General features: G+C 42.2%; 1 protein-coding gene across 6 annotated transcripts in view; it reads left to right on the forward strand.

Moving 5' to 3' along the window:
- The window catches only part of MECOM (MDS1 and EVI1 complex locus), a 329863-nt gene that overhangs the window by 122906 nt on the left and 181972 nt on the right, over nucleotides 1–24985 (forward strand). For all 6 annotated transcript variants that reach the window (XM_058843671.1, XM_058843672.1, XM_058843673.1 and 3 more), the window contains exon 2: nucleotides 23223–23572. In XM_058843671.1, the coding sequence (XP_058699654.1) occupies nucleotides 23223–23572 (350 nt within the window). The remainder of the gene's footprint in view (nucleotides 1–23222; nucleotides 23573–24985) is intronic.

A 24985-nucleotide genomic window follows, 5' to 3' on the forward strand; every position in this document is an offset into this window, starting at 1 on the left:
CTGAAGCCCAAAAGTCATCCATGCCTGGGATTCTGTGGGTTAAAAGCCACCAAAAATGGAGCTGCTCTCTCCACATCCAAATCAATAGGTGGCAAATGGGCATAAGAGAAGGAGGCCTGAGAATCTCATGAAACCAATTTGAGAAAGAAATTTAATCAGTTGCAGTAGAATCCGAGCCCTGTGTGTTGTATAGGATGTGAAGGATTTATATTGGATGATTGTCTAATCTTCTGTGTAAGTGGAACTTCTCTGGCCTTATTTTGAACCTGGAGTAATAAAGAAGGAAGTGAAAGCAAAGGTAAACTTAAAGTATTGTTTTACTCTAAATGCTTTCAGTAAAGGGCCTTGTTATCTAATGATTGGTACTGGATGGTTGGTATAAATCGTGCCGTTTGTTCCCTGCACTCATGGCAAAGGAAAGCAGAGGCAAAAGGAAATCAATTGGAACTAGCAGGTAACAAATGACCAGTCTTAGGCAAGCATATCAGATGGGGAAAATAGAGTTGTGGGCATACATTACTGGGAAATGCAGCGGTGACTTTCTCTGCTATTTAAGAAATGCAACAAATAATGAATATTTTTGATGGAGGGAGCAGCTTGGATAATTAAGAACGTGCAGGTGTTTGAATGTTGAGTCATATTTTCAATGTTTTCTTAGATGGAGTCTTGCCCTTAATTCTGAATTGCCAAAAGGGGAACCAGAAAGCGTGGTGGCAGCTTTTGTGGAGAGAGGCAAGCTCATTTCATGCCAGCAGCTCCAGAAGAGTGCTGATGGAGCCAGCCTGGCAGTGCACTCTCCAGAGGCAATTCTGGAGTTGCCTGGGACTTTGGGAAATATTTTGGCACTACTGTGCCAAAATGAGCCCAGCAGAGCGGCTACGACATTTTCAGATCTGATGAGTCTAAGTTCCAGTAGCTTTCTGTCTGAGGATTTCTCTCTTTCCTGATAGATCTTTATTGTTCAAAAAGATTAATTTTTCTGGAGCATGAAAAATCCCATAAGGCTTATGAAGGAGGTCTGCTACAGTGTGAGGGTTTTTCTGGAGATACAAGCAGGGAAAGGACCACCTGGGGAATAATTCTTTCTGCTAGGACCTGGTGGGATCCCTGGTTGTGGAATCAGGGCTGGATCAAACAGACTGTGGGTAATAGTGAGTTTTTTTTCCCCCTTACCTGCCATGTACCCAAACCACTAATTTTACACCCCTGGTGCAAGGAAGATTTTGGAAACCTGGAGCTGGGTGTAGGAAAAAAGTGTCCTATGTGTGACCAAGCACTGGGACACACAGAGATGGGAATTCTCATCTTTCATGGTTTTAAAGACCATCCAGACCAAGCTGTGAGGGACTCTGTGTTTGCCCTGTGTGGAGGGTGATGTTCAAAGTCCCTTCTAGATGGCCTGGTCCAGGATTTGGCCTCCTACTGTGCCCACTATGCTTATTTGAGAGCCTGGTCTGGGCTATTAGTCCTTTACATGAGGCTCTGTGGAATGGTAATAGGGACAGCTTTCTTTTAAAAAGTTTTCTCAAAGCATCTTAACAATATTCTCTGTATGTTGCCAGAGTGTATTAGTTCTGCAAGCAAATCCAAAAGTGCTACAGGGGGGATACCCTAACACCTTGAAAAGTATCAGTAAAAACTGCTGAAAGCATTAAAAATAAATGAATCACAGGGTGAGAACTAGCATGACAGGTAAATAGGCAGGACATAAAATGCCTCTGGAATCTGTGGGATATTTGCAGGTACAAGGGGGCTTCTAAGTCAAGGTTCATTTACAATGTCTGGTTCCTCTCTCCAGGAAGGATTTCTAATAGATTCAAGGAGACTCCAAGCTTTTAGTAGGTCTTGGGAGAAGAAAGGCAGCTCTGTGAGGAAAGAGGCTTGGTTTGTTTATGGAGAAAACTCCCCAGTCACGTTCCATATTGTGTCCTGCTTGGGAGAACAACCGAAGGCTTTCACCCCTTGCAGGAGAAGGGGTTTCTGTGCAGTGACCACAGCTATTGTACAGAAACACCATCTCCAGGGCATGGGAGCCTACCTGGAGATGGGCTGCAGCCTCCTAGAAAGCTCCATCAGGAAAACATTTGTGTTTTACAATTAGATGTTGGTTGGGTTTTTTATATTTTTTTACTGCCCAGGATATGTTCCAGCCTGTGGCTGCAGCACTGTCTGAATGGTGGAGCCTTGCCAAAAGTGAGCAGTGTCAAATTCTCTGTTTTACCATAACAAGTGCAGAGGTGAATGAGCACTGTCAAGAAAGCACCATGAATACTCTTTTCCGTTATTAACTGAATTTATTATTTTGCCGGTAAGAGTTACCAGCAGAAGGTGAACATTAATTTCACATCTGCATGAGCCTGGGATGGAAATGTTTGGGGGCTCATTGTGTTGGGGGGGTGGAAGCAAGCTCTGACTGCTCGTTGCTAAACAAAACAGCTAAAATCACAAATATTTCCAGTCAGTCGTGACTTTAAAAATATCCAGAAGCGCATTTGGATTTGGGAGCATGTAAAAGAATATCGTAATCTGCTCAGGCTATTACATGAAACAGAAACAGGTTGGATAAATCATTACCTGTTTTTATTCACCCAGCTTGTGCAAGTCTAACACCAGGGGCTTGTGAGCCTTGGTGGTGTAAAACAATGTGCTTGGCCTGCTCTGGGTTGTACAGCAGCCCCAGTAATAGCTGGGATGTTGGGTAAATGAATGTGGTTTTATTTGTACTTCAGCAGCTCTGAGAATCCTCTTTGTTCACAGTACCAAAGAAATTGTAGTAGGTGATTCAGTGCTTGGATTTTTCAGCCAAATCCAAAGCCTTAAGGAAATCACTAGCATGGCATGCTCTGTGTACAGAAGAAGGTTTCACTCATTTTCTCATCAAGAGGAAGACTCATTGTTCATCCCTGGAGGATTCAGTGGAGATAGATCCTTCTAGAATAGTGCAAGGAGATAAAACTCATCCAGTTAATCTACTCAAACCTCCAAACTTTCAGGGTTGAAGGGGTTTAAGGAATTCTTCAACAGCTTGGTATTAGAGTCAGTAAAGCTAGCTCTGACACAGCTCTAGGACAGATTCTGCATGAGTCCTCCACCCTCCTAAAACTGTACTGCTGTGACCCCACCACTGCATGGGGACAGCAGTGGTGTGACTCAGAAATGCCAATGCAAATTGGTCTAATTGCAGATGAAAGGCAAAGGGAACAGACACAATTGTTTCATTTAAAAAAAAAATAAAAAAAAGCTAATTTTAGGTTATTAGTGCTCTTAAGTAACTTTGGGTTGTGGAGGTTTGACATGGCAGTGTTCTCTCGGCTTTCCCACTAGGAGAGGGGACTCTTCCCTCTTGGTTTGTGGACAGCATTGCCCAGGGGATGTTCTGCCATTAGAGATGGCTTTTTTTTTAATGGAGAAACAGGTTTGCAGCCTAGTTACCTTAATTTATGAACTGAATATTTAGAATGTGAAGATGACTTCACTGAGCTGCCTTTTTTTTTTTTTTTTGATTACAAAAACAAATAGAAATATTCAAATCAGATCACACTAATTAGCAGAGCTAATTATGTTTTCCCAAGCATCTCTTCTTACCTACTCTGCAATGAAAAAAAAAATAAAAATCATTTGCTCATGATGTAAAACAGAGGAAAAGCAATTGCCATGACAATTAGCAGTAATTAATGAGAAGCTTTGAATTGTTTTGTTTTAACCTCAGCATCTATAAGTAGAAAAGGCTTGGATTTGCCCTCTAAGGGGTGTGGGTAGGCACAAACTCCTCCTCTTCCAGAAGGAAAGCAAAGATGTGAGGGAATACTGCAAGGACTTAAAATGGCTTTACCCATTCCTTAATGAGTGTTAGAAATAGTCACATGCACCTGCTGCAGATCCACATCTGTACATTTCCAACAAGTAAAATGATATGGGTAAATGTTTTAATTGAAAGAATTTTTGCTCCTTTAGGACATATTTAGCTTGAATAAATGCATTATCATTGCAGCTGGCTGTAAGATCTTACTTATTTTGTACAGGAACTTCTTAGGTTTTAGAGTTTTGGGGTTTTTTTTTTTTTCACACTGGAATGAAAATAGATCTCGGGAAAATTTATGGAAGGGACCTATACTATAAAATAACTTCTTTTTTTTTAATATTAATTAGAGCAAGTTTCTTCCAAGAAAGGCCTTTGCAATGGAAGGTTTCTCTCTGCCCTGAGACACACAGACATATTTTTATATGATGGAGTTACCTTCATTCAGAATTAAAAAGAAATATTGCTGAAAATATCTTCAGTTATGATTAGTTTTTGAAGACATTTAGGTTAAATAAAAATTTTGAAAACAATAGGTCAAGCTCTTACATTTGCATTTTACAGCTTTTGACCATACTGCTTGTCCTCTCCATCCATGGGACACATGAAATTTGTATGACAGAGCCCGGTAATAATGCAACAGAGAGCACAGATGACGTCTTGCCCTGTGAAATCAATCAGTATTTTGCCTTTAACAGCAGAGAGATCAGAATTTAATTGATGTTCTTTAGATTGGTCCATAAAATGCTTCCAAGTGGTTTGTATAACTGCAGATCCTGTGTGGCCAGTAGATAATATTCACATCTAGGGATGTTTTCCTTTGGAAATACTTAGATTTGAAGTTGTGAGCCCCATGACCAGCTCCTCCCTGAGAAGTGACACGTGGAAGAGTTGAGAAACAGATCCATCTTCTGCACTGCTGCTTCCCTGTAATTGCTTCCTGAAAGCAACTTGTCCTGGATGTGATTTCTGCAGCAAAGAGAGAAGAAGTCACATTAACCCACTGAAAGGGGAGATGCTGCCTTCAATTCTCCTCTTGCCCCTGCTTTCTCTTCTGATTTATGGATTCATTGTATACTTGCTCCCAACACAACTTCGTGTTGTCTCTGTCACAGTGGCTGAGATATTTCTCTTCCTGAGGCTCCTGGGTCTTAGACTTGCACCATCTCTAATTGAACAGCTGGTGATTGATAATTGAATACAAGAATAGACTAAAAAGCTTGGCTTGTGCAGCTGAGGAAAATGAAGGCTGATAGAGGTTGTCTGATACTGAAGGTGACAAACACTCCCAGCAAATAATTTAAGCTAAAGGACAGTGCTGGAACAAGTACAAATGGGCAATAAAGTGTCTATGAATATTCCAAGGCCAGAAATGAGCTTTCTAGGAAGAAAAGGGTAAAAAGGAGGACCACTTTCTCCATGGGAGTGATGGAGTGAGGACTCCACGTTGCCAGAGCTGTGTGAAAGGTGCCTCCAAACACTGTGTTGGTGCTCCAGTGTCCTGGTAGATCAGGACACCATGAGGCTATTGCTTTTGGTGGATATATAATAGGAGTTAAGGATTTCCTGGTCTGGTCTTCATATTTGTAACCCCTTTTTGTTACAAATCACAGGAATCTGCCCATTTTGTTTGGTTTCATATCTTTGGACAGGAGCTCTGTAAAGGATGAAAACAAGGCAAAAGACAGTAAAGACTCATTTTTTAACTTCTTTCCTCTCCCTTCTGTTGCTGCCAGACTTTTTGCATCCCAGGCTGAATGTGGCAGACTGAGGGGTAAGAAGCTGACCTCCTGTGAGATTGAGATATGTAGAGAGATGGTGGGGTAGAATAAATGTGGAGACCCTTTGTCCCAAGGAATTTAATTGCTGAGCATGGCATTGCTTTGCTCCTGTGATATATGACCTATTTCGCTGTATTCTCTGCTGAGTTGGGGAAATAATCTTAGAGAGGTGTTTTGTGTGAAGGTCTGGCATTTTGTCTCAAGCTGTGATGCCAGAGTTTTGTGCTTGATGGTGCTCAGTCCTCAGTGTAATAAGTTTGCTTTCAAGAACTGGCGTTTTCAAAAACATTTGTTAGCTTCATTTTTCTTCCACTGACCTGAGCAGCAAACCCCTGAGAGTGGAGTTAGGCAAGGTGGCACTCTTGTTGAAGCCTTTTCCATGCATTTTGAGGAAAGGCAAAGCTTTTGTCCCAGGGCTCTGGATCAATCCATACTTTGCCTCTGTGCTGCCCTGCATTGCTCAGTGTTGTGTTGCTTTCTGCCACTGCTTCTAAAGTAGTTTGTTACTGGACTTGGAAAGAGCTTTGCAGTATTTAATCTCATCAGAGAAAACTTCCTCATCCCATTATTTGGGCAATTTTGGGGTGGGGGAGTGGTTGTTTTCATTTGGGTTTTTATGATTTATACTTCATTTTTACGGCATGTTTGTTCAGGAGGAGGATTTTTCATTGCTTGCCTTTGTAGTGATTGTTTTGTGCTTTCTTGGGACAAACCCGGCTCTTTTGAAGGTCTGTGTGCTTACGTGCAAAATATTGGCAGATCTCTGAGGCTGAGGAATGCAGTGGAAACCATAGTGCATCCTGTGCTTTGATTTCTGCAGATCTCCTTGTGTTGATCATGGTTACCAAGCTGAGTTTCTTGCTTCTAGCTCTTATCTACCTTAACTTCTACAATCATCTCTATTCCTATTAAGCTTCTCAACACACACTGTGAGCTGATTCAGTTCTAGTCTGGACTGGGTTAAATTAACCCTGAATCAGGGCTGTAAATGCTACTGGTGGTTCCTGATAATCTGGGAAAATTACAAATTATTTTCTGGTTTGGTTGTGCACTTTGGGGCAGCTGTGTGGATTTCTGGACTCCTGCCATGTGCAGGATGGGTGCTCTGCTCCTTATGGAGCCAGGCCAGTGGGAGAAAAGGAAATAGATTTACCCAGACATATATAAAATATGCTCTGGGCATGTTCTCTTCAGGGAGCAGTGTGACAAAAATGTCTTTTGGATTGTATGCTCTGTCTCTTTGAGCTTGTGTGTTTAACTCCTTAAGAATAAAATGGCTTTACTCACATGAATAAAACTTAGGTTTAAGTGACAAACTTCTTGTCAACAGGCATGAAGATTTTATGGTTTCATCTTTGGTTTTCCTGCTACTAACAATAATCTGTACCACCTTTCTGGATGTGTTCATCAGTAGAGTGCACACAGCAGCTCAACTCGTCTGGAATTGTAATTTACGTGTAGCTTGTTGGGATTAGAGAAAAAGAGGATGGTAATATTGGATTTCATCTGAGATGGTTTGCATCTCCAGACATGAAATTTGGAAGCAGCCATACTGCTAAAATCAAGGAAAATTTACCATTTCCTCATGTTTTGAAAGGATTTCAAGGAGTGTTTAATTTTGTGATTGGGGTGGATTTTTTGTTGCTGTTATCAGTAGACCAGGTTAATTTGTCTAAACTCCTTTTTCTATTTAATTTTACAGTTGCTTTGCTTCTCTTCCAAGCTGTTAATTTGGGAGTTTGCATCTTGTTTTTTTTTCTAGTTGCATGGACAACTTCACCTTTTTTTGTGTTTTGGCCAGGGTCAGTGAAAGGGGAAAAGATTGAAAATAATCTTGTACCACTCAAAATAATATGAACTTTGAGCTCTGTAATTTCTGTGCTTTATCATCAAGTGGCTCTTTTGCACTTTGAGAAACAGCATTTGAAGAAACCAATATCCAGCAGGAACCCTTCTGAGGGGTTAATACTTTGAGTTTTGTCATCCTTCATCCTTGCTTTCCCATGGTTTTCTTCCCTAGCAATATGTCAATGCGCAAATATTGGCAAAAGCACAATTATGCACTCAAAACTCATGAGTTAAACTCCCCCCAAACAGATGCTTTTTAAGGAAATCCTGCAGTGCTCAACAGTGAGAATTTACATTTACAGCAAACTCCTCTAACCATGTGGGTACTTAAGGAATTTTCTCTTTCTCCCCCATCAGACTCTGACACTTTAAACTTCTTCCTTTTATTCATCTCATGGGGTCTGTGGACCTCTGACACTGATGATGAGAACAGGACACTGAGATTTCTGCATTCCAACAGGGGCACCTTGATCTCCTGCAGTGGGAGCCTTCAGCTGCTGGCACACTGTAGCTGATTTTGGCTTTCTCAGGCAACCTCTAGGTTGGGTACTACTTATTTAGGGTGGTTACATCACTTACAATGACCTTTTGGTACATTTTTTTCCCCCCCAGGAAATAAGATGTGACATATCTGTAAGCATCTATTCTCCCCATTGCCATCCCACATCCCTCTGATCGCTGTGTAAACACTGCTCCTCGAGATGCTCCAGCATCACAGAACTCCTAATTTGTTGCATTTGTATTTTTTTGTAAATACTCTCTTTGTGGATATTAAATAGCAAGCAGATGTCCATCAGAATATGTGCTTTATAGTCACTCTTGTTTGACAGAACTTTGAAGAGCGGATATGTGTTGCATAGTAGCTTTTATTTTTGAGTCATTTATTTTAATAAATTAAAGGCTGAAAGAAAAAACCCAAAAAAATATTTAAACAGACTTTCACCAAAATTATAATTTGTACTACAGATCATTGTGTTAGCCAGTCTCTGTCCCTTTTTTTTGAGTTATATATAACTCCATATTATCCAGTTATATATTTAATTTTGGAGTCATATAGTTGGACAGTCACCCCTTAAGCACATGTGTGTACGTGTGCTGGGTGAACAGCAAGTGCACCACTGGTCCCTAAAATGCTCAGCCTGAATAAAATCTGATTATTTCACATCAGATGGGCTTTTGGCCACTAATTTCTGTAGTATGGACAAAATCCTTCTAGGCTGGCTGAAATCCTGTGCCTTGATTTTGCCCAGAGCTCTGCTATTGTCTGAACTGAAACCTCTTTCTCTTGATCATCTGAGTCTGGATGAAACTTCTCGTGTATTTTAATGACTTTTTAGCTAAATTTGCCAAATTACTTCCTCATCTTCAAAACTATTTTTAGTCTTTGACTGTTACTAAATGGCACCATAGAAAATCGCTAAAGCAGGGCAGAATCACAGAGAGGAAGTCTTATAAATATATTTCCTCAGTGAGAGATTGATGTGGCATTTCTGGAATCAATAGGAGATTTTTCATTGATTTCAAGGGGAATACCTTGCTTTAAAAGAGGAATCAGACAAATCCCCTCCTCTCTGTATATTTGATATATGACACAGGATGTATGGATTTTTCTGGTGCTTCCCAAGTTCATAATTTGTACTTCACCCTCATGCCACTTTGTGAATTAATTGGCAGCCAGAAGCGGTCCATCAGGATTATAGAGTTTTGCCTACCTTTTGCTGGTTATAACACTTATTTTAAAGCAGTGTTTAGTTATTTTTAGTTAAAGGCCATGTGGGTGGGTTTGGTACCAGCCTGCCACCAGAGCAAAGTCAGATTTTTGAGAGACTAGAATCCATCAAAGCTCTGCCAGCACTTCCAGGGGTGGGGGGCTATTTGGTTAAATAGATGTTTATCTGGGAAAGTCATCATCTGGCTAGCAGCATACTGAATGTTTCTAAGCAGCTAACTTATGTATACTAAACAAATTTGGTTTGGCTGCAGCTAGAGCTGCCCTGTGGAAATTCTCAACATACATTTGTTTGATTGAGCTGTCATTTTCAGTTGATCTGCTGATGATCTGTGTCACTTTGTTTAAATGTCCTAGTGGTTTTTTGTTTTTTTTAATACAGTGCAAAACCAGTCTGCTTTCTGTGATGGATTAAATTGAGGTGAAATTTGAGAGTTACTCCTGTTTTTGATTTCTGTGCCCTGAGACAGGTGGGCTGGAATGACAAAGAACTTCGCACACAAACACATTAAAACTAAAATGGAGTGGATGCCCTTATGATTTAAAACATCCGTAGATGTGTCAACTACCAAATGCTCCCGTTCAAAGTAGTTGCTGGGATTTGCACTTTAAACAACAAATGGTATTTTTTCAGTCTATCCCTCTCAGCTAGAAGACCTGGAAAAAAAAAAGCACATTGAGCCTTTTTCTCCAGCAAAATTCCCTCTGGGTCCATAGGTGTTGGGGTTTTGGCCTCTGGTGAGACAACACAAGGTTAATCCCGAGATGAGGTCCCTGGTGGGCAGGAGGGGATGGAAACAGGCTCTCCAGCATGGTGGGAGTCTGTCAGCCCAGTCAGGGAACTGGGCAGCATCTCTGGTGGTCTCAGCCCTGGAGATGTCCTTTCTGCAGGCACTTTCTAAAAGACCGAAGCTCCTTTCAGTCCCTCCAGAACTTGGTTCAAGTTTTTTTTATTTTTGGAAGTATTGTTCAAGCTTTGGGCTATTGGCTGTGCTCCCTCAAGCTTGGTACAAGTGAGATTCTGGTGCTTGCACTGATTTTGGGGAGGAGTGGTGCTGGCTTCAACAGGAGAAGTGGGATGTTGAGGTGCAGGGAGGGGTACAGGCAGCTCTGAGCAGAGTTCCCTGGGGAGGAATTCCATAGCCAGGCACATCCTGGTGCTCAGCACTGAACTTGGAACTTCCCCTCCTCCAGCTGAGCTTTCCACAGCCCTCACTACAGTGCAACTTCACTCCATGCAACATGGGCTTCTTGTGCAAGGCTCACCACATTTCAGTCTTTCCTGTAGAGTCCTTGGAAGGTTCAATTTGCTCATCTCCAGCTTTTCCCATCTGGGCTGTGCTCCATACATGAACTGCAGCTCTGTGAGGAGGGACAAAGGCATGCCAAGTCCAGACAAAATGCTCATTTTCCAAACATGCAGCTGATTTGTTTTGTGACCATGGGTTGGTTCTGTTCACCTCCACAGCTGTGGATGGTGAGATGGAGACATGGATGTGCTCTGAGAGCTTTTTCAACACCTTCTCATGACAATGCTTGGATTTTTTTCCTCTGATGTTCTTGGAGTTATGCATGGCCCTACCAAACATGCTGAACTGAGGTTCACCAGAGTGTGGAGAATGTCAGCTAAATACCAGTTTGATGCTTGCTCTATATGAACAGTTGCTTTTATTAAACTTGAGTTTCTAATGAGCTTACCAGGGAAAACTTTAAAATGAAATTTGTTCCTTCCACTTTCTTACCCTGGAAGTGTCTTCTGCTAGCAGCAAATTCTATCACTGCAATTCTCTTTTTCCCGGTGGAGCCACTGGTGCTGCAGCGAGGGGTATCCAACACAAGATCTCCTGCATGACCACTTATGGCTTTGTGAAGTATCATGGTCTAGCCTGAAAATTGCTGAGCATTTTTTTGCTCTTCTTTGGACAGAAGGAATTCAAGTCACTTTCAGAACAATTTCAGGAAAAGCCACATTATTTTCCTGACATAAAAATCCCTCAGCATCTCAAGCCATTTTTGCTCAAGGACTCCACCACTTCTATGATTTAGGATGTGTCTCTGTGTTTATATATATATTATATTACATATACATGTTGTATATATACATCCTTGTCATTATAAACAGTACTTAAATCCATGTCCATAAACATAAATAGATATAAAGTTAAGTACTCTTTATAACAGAGGATTAGTCCACAGTGACATAATAGGTAGAATTAAAGTATATAACAACCTCCTGTTAGTTTGAGTCTGAAGGGTCCTGTGAGATCCTTGGGGATGGAGAGCACTGCCTGGGCCAAGGTCTCTAATAGCATGGCATCCAATTACACCAAGGCTGAATTTACTCCATTAAGAGCTATGTATTTATTTAAGCTGTCATATGTCAGCCTGCACATGAAAACAATAGAGTTTGTGAAGATTGCCAGTTTGGAAAGGAGGGGAAAAAAAAAAGATTATTTTTCAAATTTTCTTCCAAGTTATTGTGATGAACCAGAAGCTTTCAGAGTGCTGATTTATTGCTCTCTGTTAGTGGCTCCCCAGGACCCCTCTGATTCTCCAAGATCAACAGCTCCAGAGAAAGCAATACAAGGTGTATGGAACAAAGAGGGGAATAAATTACATTAGCAGTTAACTTTCTATACAGTTAATATATATTAATAAATATCTACAAAACGATTGAGGCTTTGACCAGGAAGCCATGTAAAATAAACTGTAGTCCCACTCTTTTTTTTTTTTCCCCTCTTTTTTTTTAAAGTCAAAATAGATCTAACTGATGTTAACTGTTTCACAGTGGGGGTCTCGTTCTGGTTTCACACTGGTGTCACTGTTGATTTTGGAGGGGGGATGTGATCAGAATAAGGACTGTCACTCCTCCCGCCTTCCAACAGGCTACTGGTGCTACAGGAACACTTGGCATTTCCATACTGTCCTGTTTTGCATCTTCAAAGCACTGGGGAGAGATGAGTTATTCACCATGGAGCTCATCTGAGGCAAATGAGATAATATGATCCTGTGGAAGAAATGGGAAACCCAAGAGGGAACAGGGGAATTTGTTACTGGATATGTTTGCAAAAGCAACCGAGTGCGCAGCATCAGAGCTGCCCGCTCCCAGTGTAAGCAAAGATTCTGTGGTTTGATGGACCCAGGGAGGTGAGAGCCCAGGAGGTCTTTCCTGTTAGTCCTGCATGTGCTGAAATATCTTCTCGATATTTTCTGACCAGCTGGACTTAGAAAACTCTGGGTTTGCTGGCCAAAAAATCCCCAGTGGTTTCTGTGTCTGTGATATCTCCGTCTGTGGAGCTTTGGCTTGCATGGAGCTCTCCAAACATGAGATGTGGGCAGCCTCTTGGTCCTTGAGAGCTCCAGAAGATCCCTGTGAGTTCAGCAAGGCAGATGGAGATAATCCATGTTGCTCATTTTCCTCCAAAGAAGAGGGAAAAGGGGTGAACAGAGTGAGGTGTTGCTCTGGGTCCAAGTGAAGGGAGTAGCAAAAGGCTTTTGGCTGAGGTTGGAAATATGTGTTAAAAGAGAGAACAGGCACCTCCCAGCATCGGCTGTGGACCACCAGCATGGGAGAGAGGCAAGAGTGGAAAGCTCTTAGACAGTGTTAAAAACCCCCAAACAGTGAACCACAGAGAACTGGCCCTTCAGAGACACGCTAGGTGAAAGTACAGCCACAAAAAAACCCTTGGAGGAGTTTCCAAATTACACGAGGAACAATTTTATAGGAAAGAGGTGACAACATCCTAGATTTGCCAGATTTCTGCAAACACTTTTCCTTTTAAAACAAGCCTCCTGATTGCTCAGCAAAACTCAGAGCTCTAATATTTGGGGTTTGGAAATTTTTTTTCCTTTAACTTCTCTGAATATTTTCCTTTTTCACTATTTTTTTTTGGTAATAACATGGGAAAGAAAATGAAACATCTCTGAGAAAAGGAAGGGAAAGAAATAGGGGGGAAAAGTGGAGAGGAAATGAAGGATTTTCAGGGGAAAGCTAACTTCTGTTTTGCAAGTACCTTCCTGCAGCAGAGGATGCAGACAGGCAGAGGGAGGGAGTTGTGGCCTCTGGCACTGAGGCAATGCAGCATCTGAAGCTGAGCTGAAGCACATGAAGCCTGTGATGATGGAGGAGCTGGGCCCCCATTTTATCTCTGTGTAGATGTCTTGGCTGCAAAAACCCTGGTGTTTCCCCTTGTCCTCTTATACAAAGGCCAAGAAAAATAATTGGTACAGATTCTTGCACTCATGTGTGCCACGCTTCTTAGAAAAATAAATTATCTTAGAAAGGTAACTGAGAATTTAGCTGTACTTAATGGGTGTAATTTCCTTTTGCCTCTATCCTTGTTTAAAATCATCCTACCATGGAGTTTGGGGCTTGCTGTAGGGCAGCAAGTAGCTTTTTCCCAGTTGTGCTTGGATGCCTGCAAACGGTGTCAGTTCCATGGGCAAACCTTATCTGCATTGCCACTGAAATGAACGTTTTGGTAAACTCAGACAAAAGTCCCACTGGCATTAAGATAAATCCTGTTTGTTGGGACAGACCAGCCTTCTGAAATGGGGCAGGAAACATGAATACATTTTATCAACCATGAATATTTTGTTGAGATTGAAAGTTAATTAGTGTTTGTTTAGAATATGTGGCTGGCACAGGTAGAATTATGTCAGAAAATATTGTGGAATTGCTTTGAGGAATGAGCAGAGTCTGGAAGAAATTGGTGGTGGAGAGAATGTAGATAAATCCAGTTCAGAATGTTTTTTTCATTTATTTTGCCTGGAAAAAAATGAAATGAAGATTCTTGTACTCTGAAAATGTGTGGGTTTTTTGAGTGACATATCAATGAGAAAAACTTGTCAAAGGGTTCCAGCCAAGGCCCTGGGTTTCATGGAGACAAATGGGGAAAAAATTTCATTCAAGTTTTACAGTAATCCCACCCAAAACAGAGCTGTCACACAAAAATAAATGTATGCACACATGTGATGAAAAAATGTCCCAAAGGTTTTTTTTTGTAAAAAATAATAAAAAAAAATATATATAGTGGATATAAACATAAACTGATGCTCCAGCATGCCACAGAATACACTTGACACAAAGTATAGCTGCTCCTGGGATTCATGATTTTCCAATCAGCTAAGTATGTCCTACATGTTACTGAGTGACCTTCTGCTGAGGAATCGCTTGCAGGAAAAATTGTGGCCTTGTATCTCCTCGGAAACAAATGCTGGAAGCCAGTCTTGCCAGACCTTGAGTTTCAGAAGTGGACAGTATTGTAGGATTAATTACCCGATACTTCTCCTGATTAGTGTATTTGTTATGAGTACTTCTGTTAGTGCTTCAAGGACTTAACTACAGTGTATCACAGTGTCACTTGAGTATAATTAATACTCTTTCACTGTAATTGCATAATTAAAAAGCTGTCTGGCTGCTGGTGCGAAACTCTGCTCTGCAGCAGCTTGGTTTTCCAAAAGCAGCTCCCGAAAGCCCATCCCTCCCTGGAATACTTGGGTGTAGTATTCTTCATCCTTCTCTGATAATCCCTCAGCTCTTTTGTCCCCAGCATTTTGGGAATGTCCTGTGTAAGGCCAGGGGTTTGGACTTGATTGATCCTTGTAGGTCCCTTCCATCTCAGGGTATTCTGAGCTGCCTTCTCGCCACTGGTGTCTGCTCCCTGCTCCTCCCAGGTGGAGTGCAGTCTCATTGGGATTCAGGCAGTGCAGGTCCCCTCCCCAGCGACTTCCTCAGGGTATTTTTGCCCTGGTGGTGTGCAAGAGAGGATGGGGATCCCTGAGCTGTCACTGGTTCATTCTTTTTAACCTCTTTGTGCTTAGAGTGAGACTTGCTCAGCTCCTCGAAGCAGATGGATGGGTGTTTTCAGGCTAGTGCTGAGGTGCCTGCTGGCAGGAAGGGGTTAAATTCCTTTTTATTCATAATGTGCTTTTGAAACAAAACTTCATGACCTGGCTTTTTTTCCCTTTCCTTTTTTTTTTTTTTTTTCAAGTGATTACACTTTGCCGCATAATAAGGGAGTGAATGCATTTGTGTCTCAGGACTGTACTCTACCAGATACTGACATGTTCAACATCTCCTGTGGCTTACCAAACACATCAGGGATGTGGACCTCCCTCTGTTTTCTCATTATGCCAAATAATGAAATGTGGAAATAATTCTAATCCTTTCTTCTGGTTGTGCTGTACCTCTGAAAATATGATAAACTCAATCCAATTAAAAGTCATTACCTCTACAAGGCTCAGTCTCTATCTATAACCTTTGTTTTATAATTCACTCTGTTATCTGTCTTCATTATAATTTGGTAGAATAGTCATCTTTTATTACTGCTTTCTGTTTGAAAGAGGCATGTGATTTCTAGTGCTACTTTGTGACATATCTCAGTTTAAAACAGTAAAGGTCTACTAATGAGTAAAAAGAAGTTCAGTTACACTGATTTATTGCATCGAGATAAAGTTTCATTTGTGTTCATTATAATACTGTAGGTTTAAGTAATTGTTTTGATTTAAAAATGTTCTTTTACAGCAATAGTTTTTCACTGTGGCAGGGACTGTTAAAGTGCATTACCTTTTCTGTCTTACCCCAGCTGATACAGATTTAGTTAAATTTTGTTCTTAATCGGTGTTTTCTGTGTGTAAGTGGCTGGTCTCACTAATTCACGTTTAACCTTCTTGTCCTTAGTTTGGTCCCGAGCTCGTTGGCTTCTTGTGCCATGTCAGTGTGAGAATATATGTCATGTTTACCATTATGGCAATCAAACAATGAACAAAAGCTGGTTCTCTAATCCATTTTTCCTCCCTTGGCAGTGACCAGTACTCAGGGTTAAAAATTTCAAGGCAGATTTTCTTTTTTTTTTTCCCCTTGGGTCTACTCCATATCGAGAGTCATGAAGGGCATTAGTGAGTATGTGTTAGCTGCTGCAGCTCCTCTCAGTTGAAATATCTTACCAAGATACAAACTTAAGCTGTTACTTAGAGTTTCAGCACGCTTTAGGCTGCCTCCCAGCCCATGTGGATCTCTCCAGACCCCTTGCTAGCTGCAGATCTGGCTCTCAATATATCAACTCCTACAGCTGGCATTTCCCTCTTCTCTTCCCCCCACTCTGTGTAACCCAGGAAAGGTTTTGAAAGTCAAATATATATTTATTCCATTGAGGAAACTTTATCAACCAGCACCAAAGTTTATTGGCACTAGCTAGTGATATAATGGGTAGTTTAAACCCTGCTAACTGCGAATAATTTTTCAGCCGTGTTTATGATTGCAGTAGGCTCTAACAGACCAGAAGTACAGATAACATAAATATTTCTACCAGAGATGATTGTACTGGAACTATAAATAAAAAATAGACTTAACTTGTAAATAAATTCAGTGTGTGCCAGCCAACATTTATAAACCTTTGTTGCTGTATGTAGTACAGTAATTTATATGGAAAAGTGCACAGGAACACAAGCAGCCAAATTTTACTTTTCAGTTATGCAGGTGCAACTTTCCCCTCCCACATCAAGGAGAGCAGCTCCTGTGCAAATGAGAGTAGAATTTGACCCACAGTCTCTCAGTGCTGGACCCTAATTAAAAGCCAGCGTCTGGTCCCCATCAGATGCTTTTGACTGTGTTGCTCAATTAGACATGAATGACACTAGACAGAGCACCAAACGCTACTAGTTATTGTAGGGGCTGATGGTGAGAATTGCCAGAGACCTCAGGCAGGTCCCTACACGGTTGCTATATTATAACTTTGCTGGTCTAGTACCAACACTTGGCAATGCTGAAATTATCCTCTCTTAATGACCTGATGCTCTAGAATGTGTTCAGCTTCTTTTCTCACTTGCCTGTGGACAGATTTCTCCCAAGTGCTTGGTGCTCGTCAGGAACTCCCTTCTGCTGCCAGTATGAGCCTCTTGTTTCAAGGCTGTTGACACAGTTTCTGCAGACACTATGATTTGAGAGGCAAAAACTGCTTCCCACACAAGAAAGGTTTTTAATGTGAGTTTTCTGCTCTTCTCTTACCGATGGGCACAGACTGAAGCCACCCGATGCTCCAGAGGTGACCCTGGCTGAGCTCTTTGCATTTCACGTAGATACTGCTATCCACAGTGCAACACCACGAGAAGTTGGTGATTTATGTACTTCAGCCCCAAAGCCGTGCTCAGGCTGCCTGGAGCTGCCTTTTTCTCCTGCCTTTGTCAGCGCAGCTTTTCCTACAACTCCCTCTTCTGCCAGCATGCAGAAGGGTTTGCTCGCTGTGGCTCAAGGCTGAGGTGTGGGAGCTTTGCTGGGAGAATGCCCTCTGTGATCAGCAGTGTCAAGAGCATGAAGGGAAGGCTGAAATCTGGGCACCACATTTCCCTCTAATTTTCTTACATTAGTGTCAATCCAAAGAAATTTGAGTAATTTTGGTTAACTCCAGGACAGACGCTGATCTCTTTTATTCCTTGGTAGAAGTCTAAAGTAATTACTTTAGATTTAACAGTTGTGTAAGAGAAATCAGAATCTGGCCTCTGGGGCCACCACATGGGTGCTTTGGTCTCCCTTGTTCTCATTGCACGAGTGTGGTTTTTGGGGTTGGACCTTTTGAATGAGTTTTGGACAGCTTTGGTTTTTTCATGCTTGTGTTAAGGTCAAGTAACACAAATATGCAAAATCCCCATGTGTTTGGAGGCTAATGGCTGTGAAAGTATTTTTCCTTGGTAATTGAAGTAATGATTCAGAACAGCTTCAAGTACTGTGTTTATCTCTAAACGTGCTTGTAATCTCTTTTCTTGTACAATGGAACTTGCCCTTTGTAAAACGGTGTTTCTCTCCCATGTTTTATGATTTTCATCTAACTGGGAATTACTAGCTCTAGTCTGGTTAGAATCTAATCTCAGTTGATTGTGTCTGCCCAATGCTTTTCACAATGGGGTCCTGCCTGGGGGTACCAGGCTGTGTTACAATACAAATAATAAATAACCGTCAGTAGGTCCAGCTCCACAGAGCAGTTCTGTGAAAAGGGAGCAGCACAAACCAGTTTCGTGTACGTTGACTGATAAAGTGTTCAAGTAGAGTAATGTAGCCCTTGGCTGGAGTCCTTCCTGTTCTTGGAGATAGTAACCCAATCTCTGAATGTTGCTAAAACTAAGATTCCCTCTTTACGTCTCCTCTGGCCTCCTCTGAGCTGTGCCTACCTCGTGTGGACAGTCAGGTGCCTCCCATATGGTTCACCACTGGCTAAGAACTCCTTTTGAAGCTAATAAGCTCTCTTCTCTCATTTTTCTGCTTTTCTAGACCTCCTGTGTTCTAGACTGATGTGGATACATTTTGTAATCAATCAGTCTCTGCCTGTAACAGTTTTTTTTTCCATTAATACTTGTTCAAACAGAAATTTAGATAAAGGTGTCCATTTGTAAGCAACAGGAAATGCCTGTCTCCTTTTCAGATATCCCTGCAAATACTCCAGGCTGATTTCCTCTGTGCTGAATGGTGATACTAAGTCAAACAAATATAAATGCTCACTGGTCTCTTTCAAGGATCCGATTTAGGAGTTTGTGGTACCTTCAGGTCCACCCTCACCTCCTGCAGGAGGAGGGATTAATTCACCTGATCCTACCATCCAAAAGCCTTCATTAATGCATCTGTGCTGAGGGCTTGTACAAGGCATGGTCTGTGGAGCCAGTGGAGCTCAAAGCTCCTGACATGTGACAGAATTCTCCCATCAAACAGAGTTGTGTCCTCATGGTGTCTGACCTTTGAGACTAGGGGTCATCTCAGCTTTGAGAGGCTGCAGGCATGAAACTGCAAACTCTTCTCATTGCAAAGAGCCACTCTGACATTTATCTCAGCTCTTGCTTTATCCTGCTCAGAAGGTGATGGCATTCTGAATTAGGCTCTCTAGACGCCTTTGCTTTCAGCCTGCCTCTTTCCTCCAGAGTAATCCAGTTTATGATTAAATCACTGGTGGCCATGTGAATGAATCCAAACGCAGAGAACTGCATTTATATGCTAGAGTGTTTATCAGTCAGTAGTCACTTTGGGAATGTATCTCCTTAGGGACAAATAACCTGAGGAAAGGAAGAACAGAATTCCCTAGGGATATGTTTCTGTTTGCTACGACTGGATTTGGGCATGGACATCTGGGTATAGACTTGATCCCTGGAAGACTTTGTGAGAAGTTTGAGTTTTAGGCTGCCCTGGAACACAGATAAGTGCACCAGGCCAGCTCATCTGCTCACTGTGAGGTGCCCTGGTGTGGCATTTCAGCTGCAGCCAGGCACAGCCCTGCTGAGCACCTCAGGCCCATCACACCTCTGACAGCACTGGCTTGTGTTCCACCTCTGCCTCGGTCATCAGCACCTCTTGCCTAATTGCTCTTGGAGAGGAAAACTGGGCTGAACTAAGAAGCATCCTAATGGAAGGAAGTCCTCTCCTCCTCCCAACCATGCACAGAAGGCCTCTCAGTCTTGGACTGACCCCAGGTCCTGGAGCTACAGCGGCAGCTTTGGCACGTTGCTCTCCCATCCTCATCAGACACTTCCCCAGCCACGTGGGCTCTTTCCTGCTGGTGGGCAAGGTTGTGACAAAAGTGCAAACACAGGTGTCCATCCTGGCCTTTTAGCAGCAATTAACCTTTACTCCTGGGTTTCCTTTGAAGCTTGCTCATGTTTTTATCGTAAAATAGCAGTGAAGAATTTCATGGAGACTAATATCTAAGCTTCCACATAACCTAATCTCATCTGTTCCCTTATCAGGGACCTCATTTTTTATTTCATCCCGTTTATGGTGGGGATAATTATTGGAATTTAAGGAGGCCATCTTGAATTTCAAAACTGGAGTGCTATCTGTGTGAACAATTTGCAGTTCACTGTGAAAATGATGCTTATCAGCACAGTCCCTGTGTCCAATTCTAACCTTACAAAGGTTTTCCATCAGTCAATACCCTATGGTTTTGCTGGAAGTCCCTCTGATCCATGTGGGTGTAAATTTTAAGACAAATAGTCATATACCCTTTGAAAACTAAGACCAGAACCTTGGTTGATGTACATTGATTTTAATAGAGCTGCTTCTATCATTAATTTCACAAATAAGTCTTAATGGTCTTCCCATCTCTTGGTCAGTCATAATTCAATTCTGTGTCTATTTTGAGGCTTAAAAATATTTTTTTTGCTAGAATACATTGCTACTTCAGTCAAAGGACTATTTCAGTAATCCATTTTACCCACACTTGGAGCTTTGGGGCATAGAGGTGTATTATATTTTCCAGAGCTTTCCAGCTGAAAGCCCGTGTTTAATGACAACATCGGGTGTGGCTGCTGGAAATCAAAGAAGGCACAATAGACCCAGCAAACGGACTTGTCTCCCTGCCAGGCTTTCAGAGGCCAATTTATCAGCTGCAGGTTTGACCCTATATGGCTAAAAATGAGCGTAGCCAGAATGACTGAGATAAGTATAACTGAGGCCTTTGAGTCTGGGAGAGAGAAATTAAACTGGACTGTCCCTGGGGAAGATGAAACATCTGTAAAGCTGTGCTTGCTAAATGTTTGAAGCTCAGCTTGTGCTGGCTGGTGGGCAGGCACTGCTGGCAAGTGGAGCTGAGGAAGGTGGCCCTTTGGGACAGGCACAGAGCAGGTCATTGCTTGCTGTGACTTAAATTATTTGGCTGAGGTGCTCTGTTATTTTGTGAAGGAGAGTTTACTGTGGGACACAGCCTTGGTTTTATGGGGTACTGCTTGGCAGGACAGGGACAACAGCAGTGACTGTGTGAGATGGGCTTTTTAAGGAGTTTGAGTGTCAGGCACCCAGCTGTCATGGGAAATCAGTGGGATTTAGATGCCTGAAGTTTTTACCCCTGGCGCCCCCCTTCCAGTGAGCCATGTGCTTATCATCATCCAGATCACTTTCCTTGTGTGATTTTTCTTCCTGCACCCCATGTGTATACATGGGTTAGGCTTTTTTTTTTTTTTTTAACCCCTGTTTCAAAAACAGCTGAAGTCTTTTAGGCAGGACTGCAATCTAAACAGTTGGGGGAAGACATCTGAGCAGGAGCATGCCTGCCCTGAATGGATGCAGCATCACTGCCAGCCTGCAAAGTCAGGGAGCATGTTCAAGTTTTGGGGGATGCTCAGGAGGTGTGGATGGACCTCTGTCACCTGTCCCACCGTGCTGGAGCACAGCTGTGTTTGGGGGAAGCAGCAGTGCCATGGTGTAACAGAGATGGCTGCTGGAATGGGTTGTTTCAGTGAGTGGTGGCATCCAGGTAGAGCTGTGTTTCTATCCTTTCCATGCCCTCTTTCCCATCCTTTGGAGTCCCAAATAAGTGGTGTTGGGGGCAGGAAGGTGTGGCATGGGCTCAAAAGTGGTAGGCACAGAGCAAGCTCTCTGCACCAGTGCTTTCACGAGCCCTTGAGAATCATTTCCAAAGTCAGCTATGACAGGTAGGATTTCTGAACCATAAGCAACAGAAAATCCCTCTCTGTGTGCTTCTCAGCTAAATGGTGGAGTCAGTCAAGATTTTCTACTTCTCAGAATGCCAGGTATTAGGAAAGTGACAAACTAATCAATATTGGGTTCAGTTGTTAAAGGGCAGGCAGGGTCTGCCAAACCGGAGGCTGAGGGGATGGGTAGCTGAACTTTCCTGTGACATGGATGAGGTCATAGCCAGTGCCACATGAAAGAAAGAAAAACAGTTCATGGCTATGAATAAATTGCTCACAGATGAAGAATCCAGTTTGCCAGTCCTGTGATGGGAGCAATCTATTCCAATGATTTGTTATGTCCCAGTGTTTGTCTTAGGCAGTACCAGAAGCATGAAAGTACAGATATAAAACCGTGAGATTATATGTAACAAAGATGTGAGAGACAATGGGCTATGACCAGCTTCCAGTGGAAAAGGCATACGGTGCTAATCTACCATGGATAGTTTCTTAAATGAGCAAGAAATTGAAAGAACATTTTAAAGTTTCCTGTTTCTTCACTGAAACAGAGTCATTCTGAAAGCCAAGCCCAGTGTAACGCTTTCATTTCTGGGCTAACCATATAATGCAAATATCCCCAAGCTCAGGTTTTAAATACCTGATCTCTCAGTCTCTTCAGTCCTTGGAGAACAGTATTCTCACCTGCTATTTGAATTAAGTGGAATGAGTTCAGGTGTGTATAAAAACCTAAGAATATGAATAAGTTAAATGGATATAAATAGTAAAGAAGGTTTTCTTGGTTGGTATTGTTGTTTTGCTCCTTTTACATGTGTTAGGTTGAACACTGTACTGCTGGTGCAGCTAAAGCCCCTGCTGAAGTAACTCAGAGTTTCTGACTAAAAGGAATTTACAATCAGCCTTATGTTTTAGGTTGTCAAAAATAGTGAGTTTTTCTTTTTTTCTTTTATTTTTGTTTGCTGGCTAAGCCCCAGAGATGAAGATTTGGTTTTTTTTAAAAATGTGTTTTGGATCTGCCCCAGATTTTTTTGCAACTGTAAGAGGAGAAGGTTCATGTTCTCTATAAGGTGCTGTTTGGATCCTGAACTTATTTTAGACCATTGCATTTCTTGGAGGTCAATGGTAAGACACTGATTTACATCAGCTGAAGTTCTTGCCAGGAACTTCAAGAGTTGTGTGGTAGGCTGGATCCTTTCTCCGAAGACTAATTGGAGGCCATCAAACTTAATTTTGGCTACTTTAGGTTCAATCTGTCTCTCTGCAAGACCAGTGAAGCTTTCCTGCTTTTCACTTCTCTTAGATTTCAGTTGTAAGATGTAATGCTGGATTGTAATTTCAAAGCACGTGTGGGTGCAGCGCTGCATTCAGACCCGACTGGACAATGGGGTGTGCCTGCCTTTACATCTGTGTGCAATTCCCTCGTCTGTGCTCAGTGATGCAAACCACTTTTGATGTCAGGAATATTGAGAAACACTGTGTTACCCCCAGGCCTAGGCTAGAGAAAAGGCTCAGCTCCAGCCAGGGTGAGGCTCTGCTGCAGGATTAGTGATTGGTGAAGTCTCCCAAACTGTCCCTTCTATTCCATGTGCAGGCTGAGAGGGTTTCATGTACAAAATCTGTCAGGGTGTTTCAAATCCTACTGTTTGGCTTTCTTTTCCAGGTGATGAATGTTTGTATGAGAGCTTTCCAGAACTTCCCTTGGGGGAAGTGCCAGAAGCTGATGGAGAGGCTGCAAATGTCCAGTGTCCAACATCTGTCAGCATCCAAGAGCCGTCTTCTCCAGCAACCTCCAGCGAAGCTTTCACACCCAAGGAGAGCTCTCCTTACAAGGCTCCAATATACATTCCTGATGACATCCCCATTCCTTCAGAGTTTGAGCTCAGAGAATCCAACATTCCTGGAGCAGGATTAGGGATATGGACCAAAAGGAAGATTGAAGCAGGGGAAAAATTTGGCCCTTTTGTAGGAGAGCAGCGGCCACACCTGAAGGATCCCAGTTATGGCTGGGAGGTAAGATACTGTACATTCTTTTGGTCTGTTGAGTTCTTGTGTGTCTATCTATAAACACAGAAATATTTGCAGAATTTGAGTCTTATCCTGCAGCAGCCAAAGCATATTTATGTGGACAAACTGCTTTTTGGCCTTTTGGGTTTTTGTGGATGGAGACAAGAGTAAATTGAAAAAGAAAAAAGTCAGGAATTAATATTGCTCTTCATGTATGAAATCTGTCTGGGTGGATATTGGCAGGTGATGCTCCTTTTGAGGAAAGTGAGGAAAAAGTGTTGTTGGAACATTTCTATACCATTTTTAATCAGGTCTGGGATAGTTCTGCATTATGTCTCTGGGTGAGGGATTTGCAAAATCACTGCATTATAGGTTTGAGTTGAAGCTGGGTGCTGCTTTCAGGATTGTGAATCACTACTTTCTGTCAACAATGATTAAAGTAGCCCTTAAATCTAGTGTTCCTGCTATTGTATAATGTTGTACTGCTAGGGGGCTTCAAAGTGTGGGGGGTTGATCCTGCTCCCATTTAACTGAATGGGAATTCTGCCATTCATTTGGTGAAGTAGGTTTGGGTGTTAGTGCCACACCCAGCACACATGGGAATGGTGTGGTTCATGTTACTTGGGAAATCCTTTTCCTGAAGGATTGGACTCCTCTGGTGAGTACAGGTGTTGGATCTTGCTTTCCCTTCCTTCGGGGACAGCATTTTCCTCACTGTGGTATCACTGAGGATCTGAGCTCCATGGTCAGGTCAGGGATTCAAACATCAAGTGGTGCTGCTGTTGTGTTATGATGTAACAAATGTTCCTGCATGGTTTTATTCACCATTTTAACAATGTGCTGTAGGAACAGAGCACAATCTCTGCTTTCCATCTGTGCGTTTCCTTTGGTTTCTGATAAGAGGAGCCGTGCAGGGTTTGCATGGCTCTCCAGGGGCACGCCTGACCTCTGGAGAGATGGGAGTTCATTTTCCCAGGAAAAATGGAGTTTCGTTGTGGAGCAGAGCCTTGCAGATATGGTGGAAAATGGAAGCTTTATTTGCTCTTAACTATCCATAAACACTCAGGGAGTTCATTACAAACTTTCCATCCAGCTGTTTAAACTCTTGTGAGACCTGTGACAAAGTGACAGAATAGTGTCAGGAGAAATCATAGACTTGGCAGCACTCTGTTGAGTTAGCAGACTGTGATGCAATATAATTGCTAGTGAGAAATCTTCATTATTTGAAAAAGGCACCAGGAAACCATAAAATCTGACCTTTAACCACACCACAATTAAGCTCAAATATTGATAACAGAAATTAAAGCAAAACTGTTGATACATGGCTGTACTTGCAGGTTTAGCATTATTCCAGAATTTAGGGTATTTTTAGACTGGGCACTCAAGTGGTGTAAAACAGGATAATCCCACTAAGACTGA

Source organism: Poecile atricapillus, chromosome 8, assembly GCF_030490865.1.
Source record: "Poecile atricapillus isolate bPoeAtr1 chromosome 8, bPoeAtr1.hap1, whole genome shotgun sequence".
NCBI lineage: Eukaryota > Metazoa > Chordata > Aves > Passeriformes > Paridae > Poecile > Poecile atricapillus.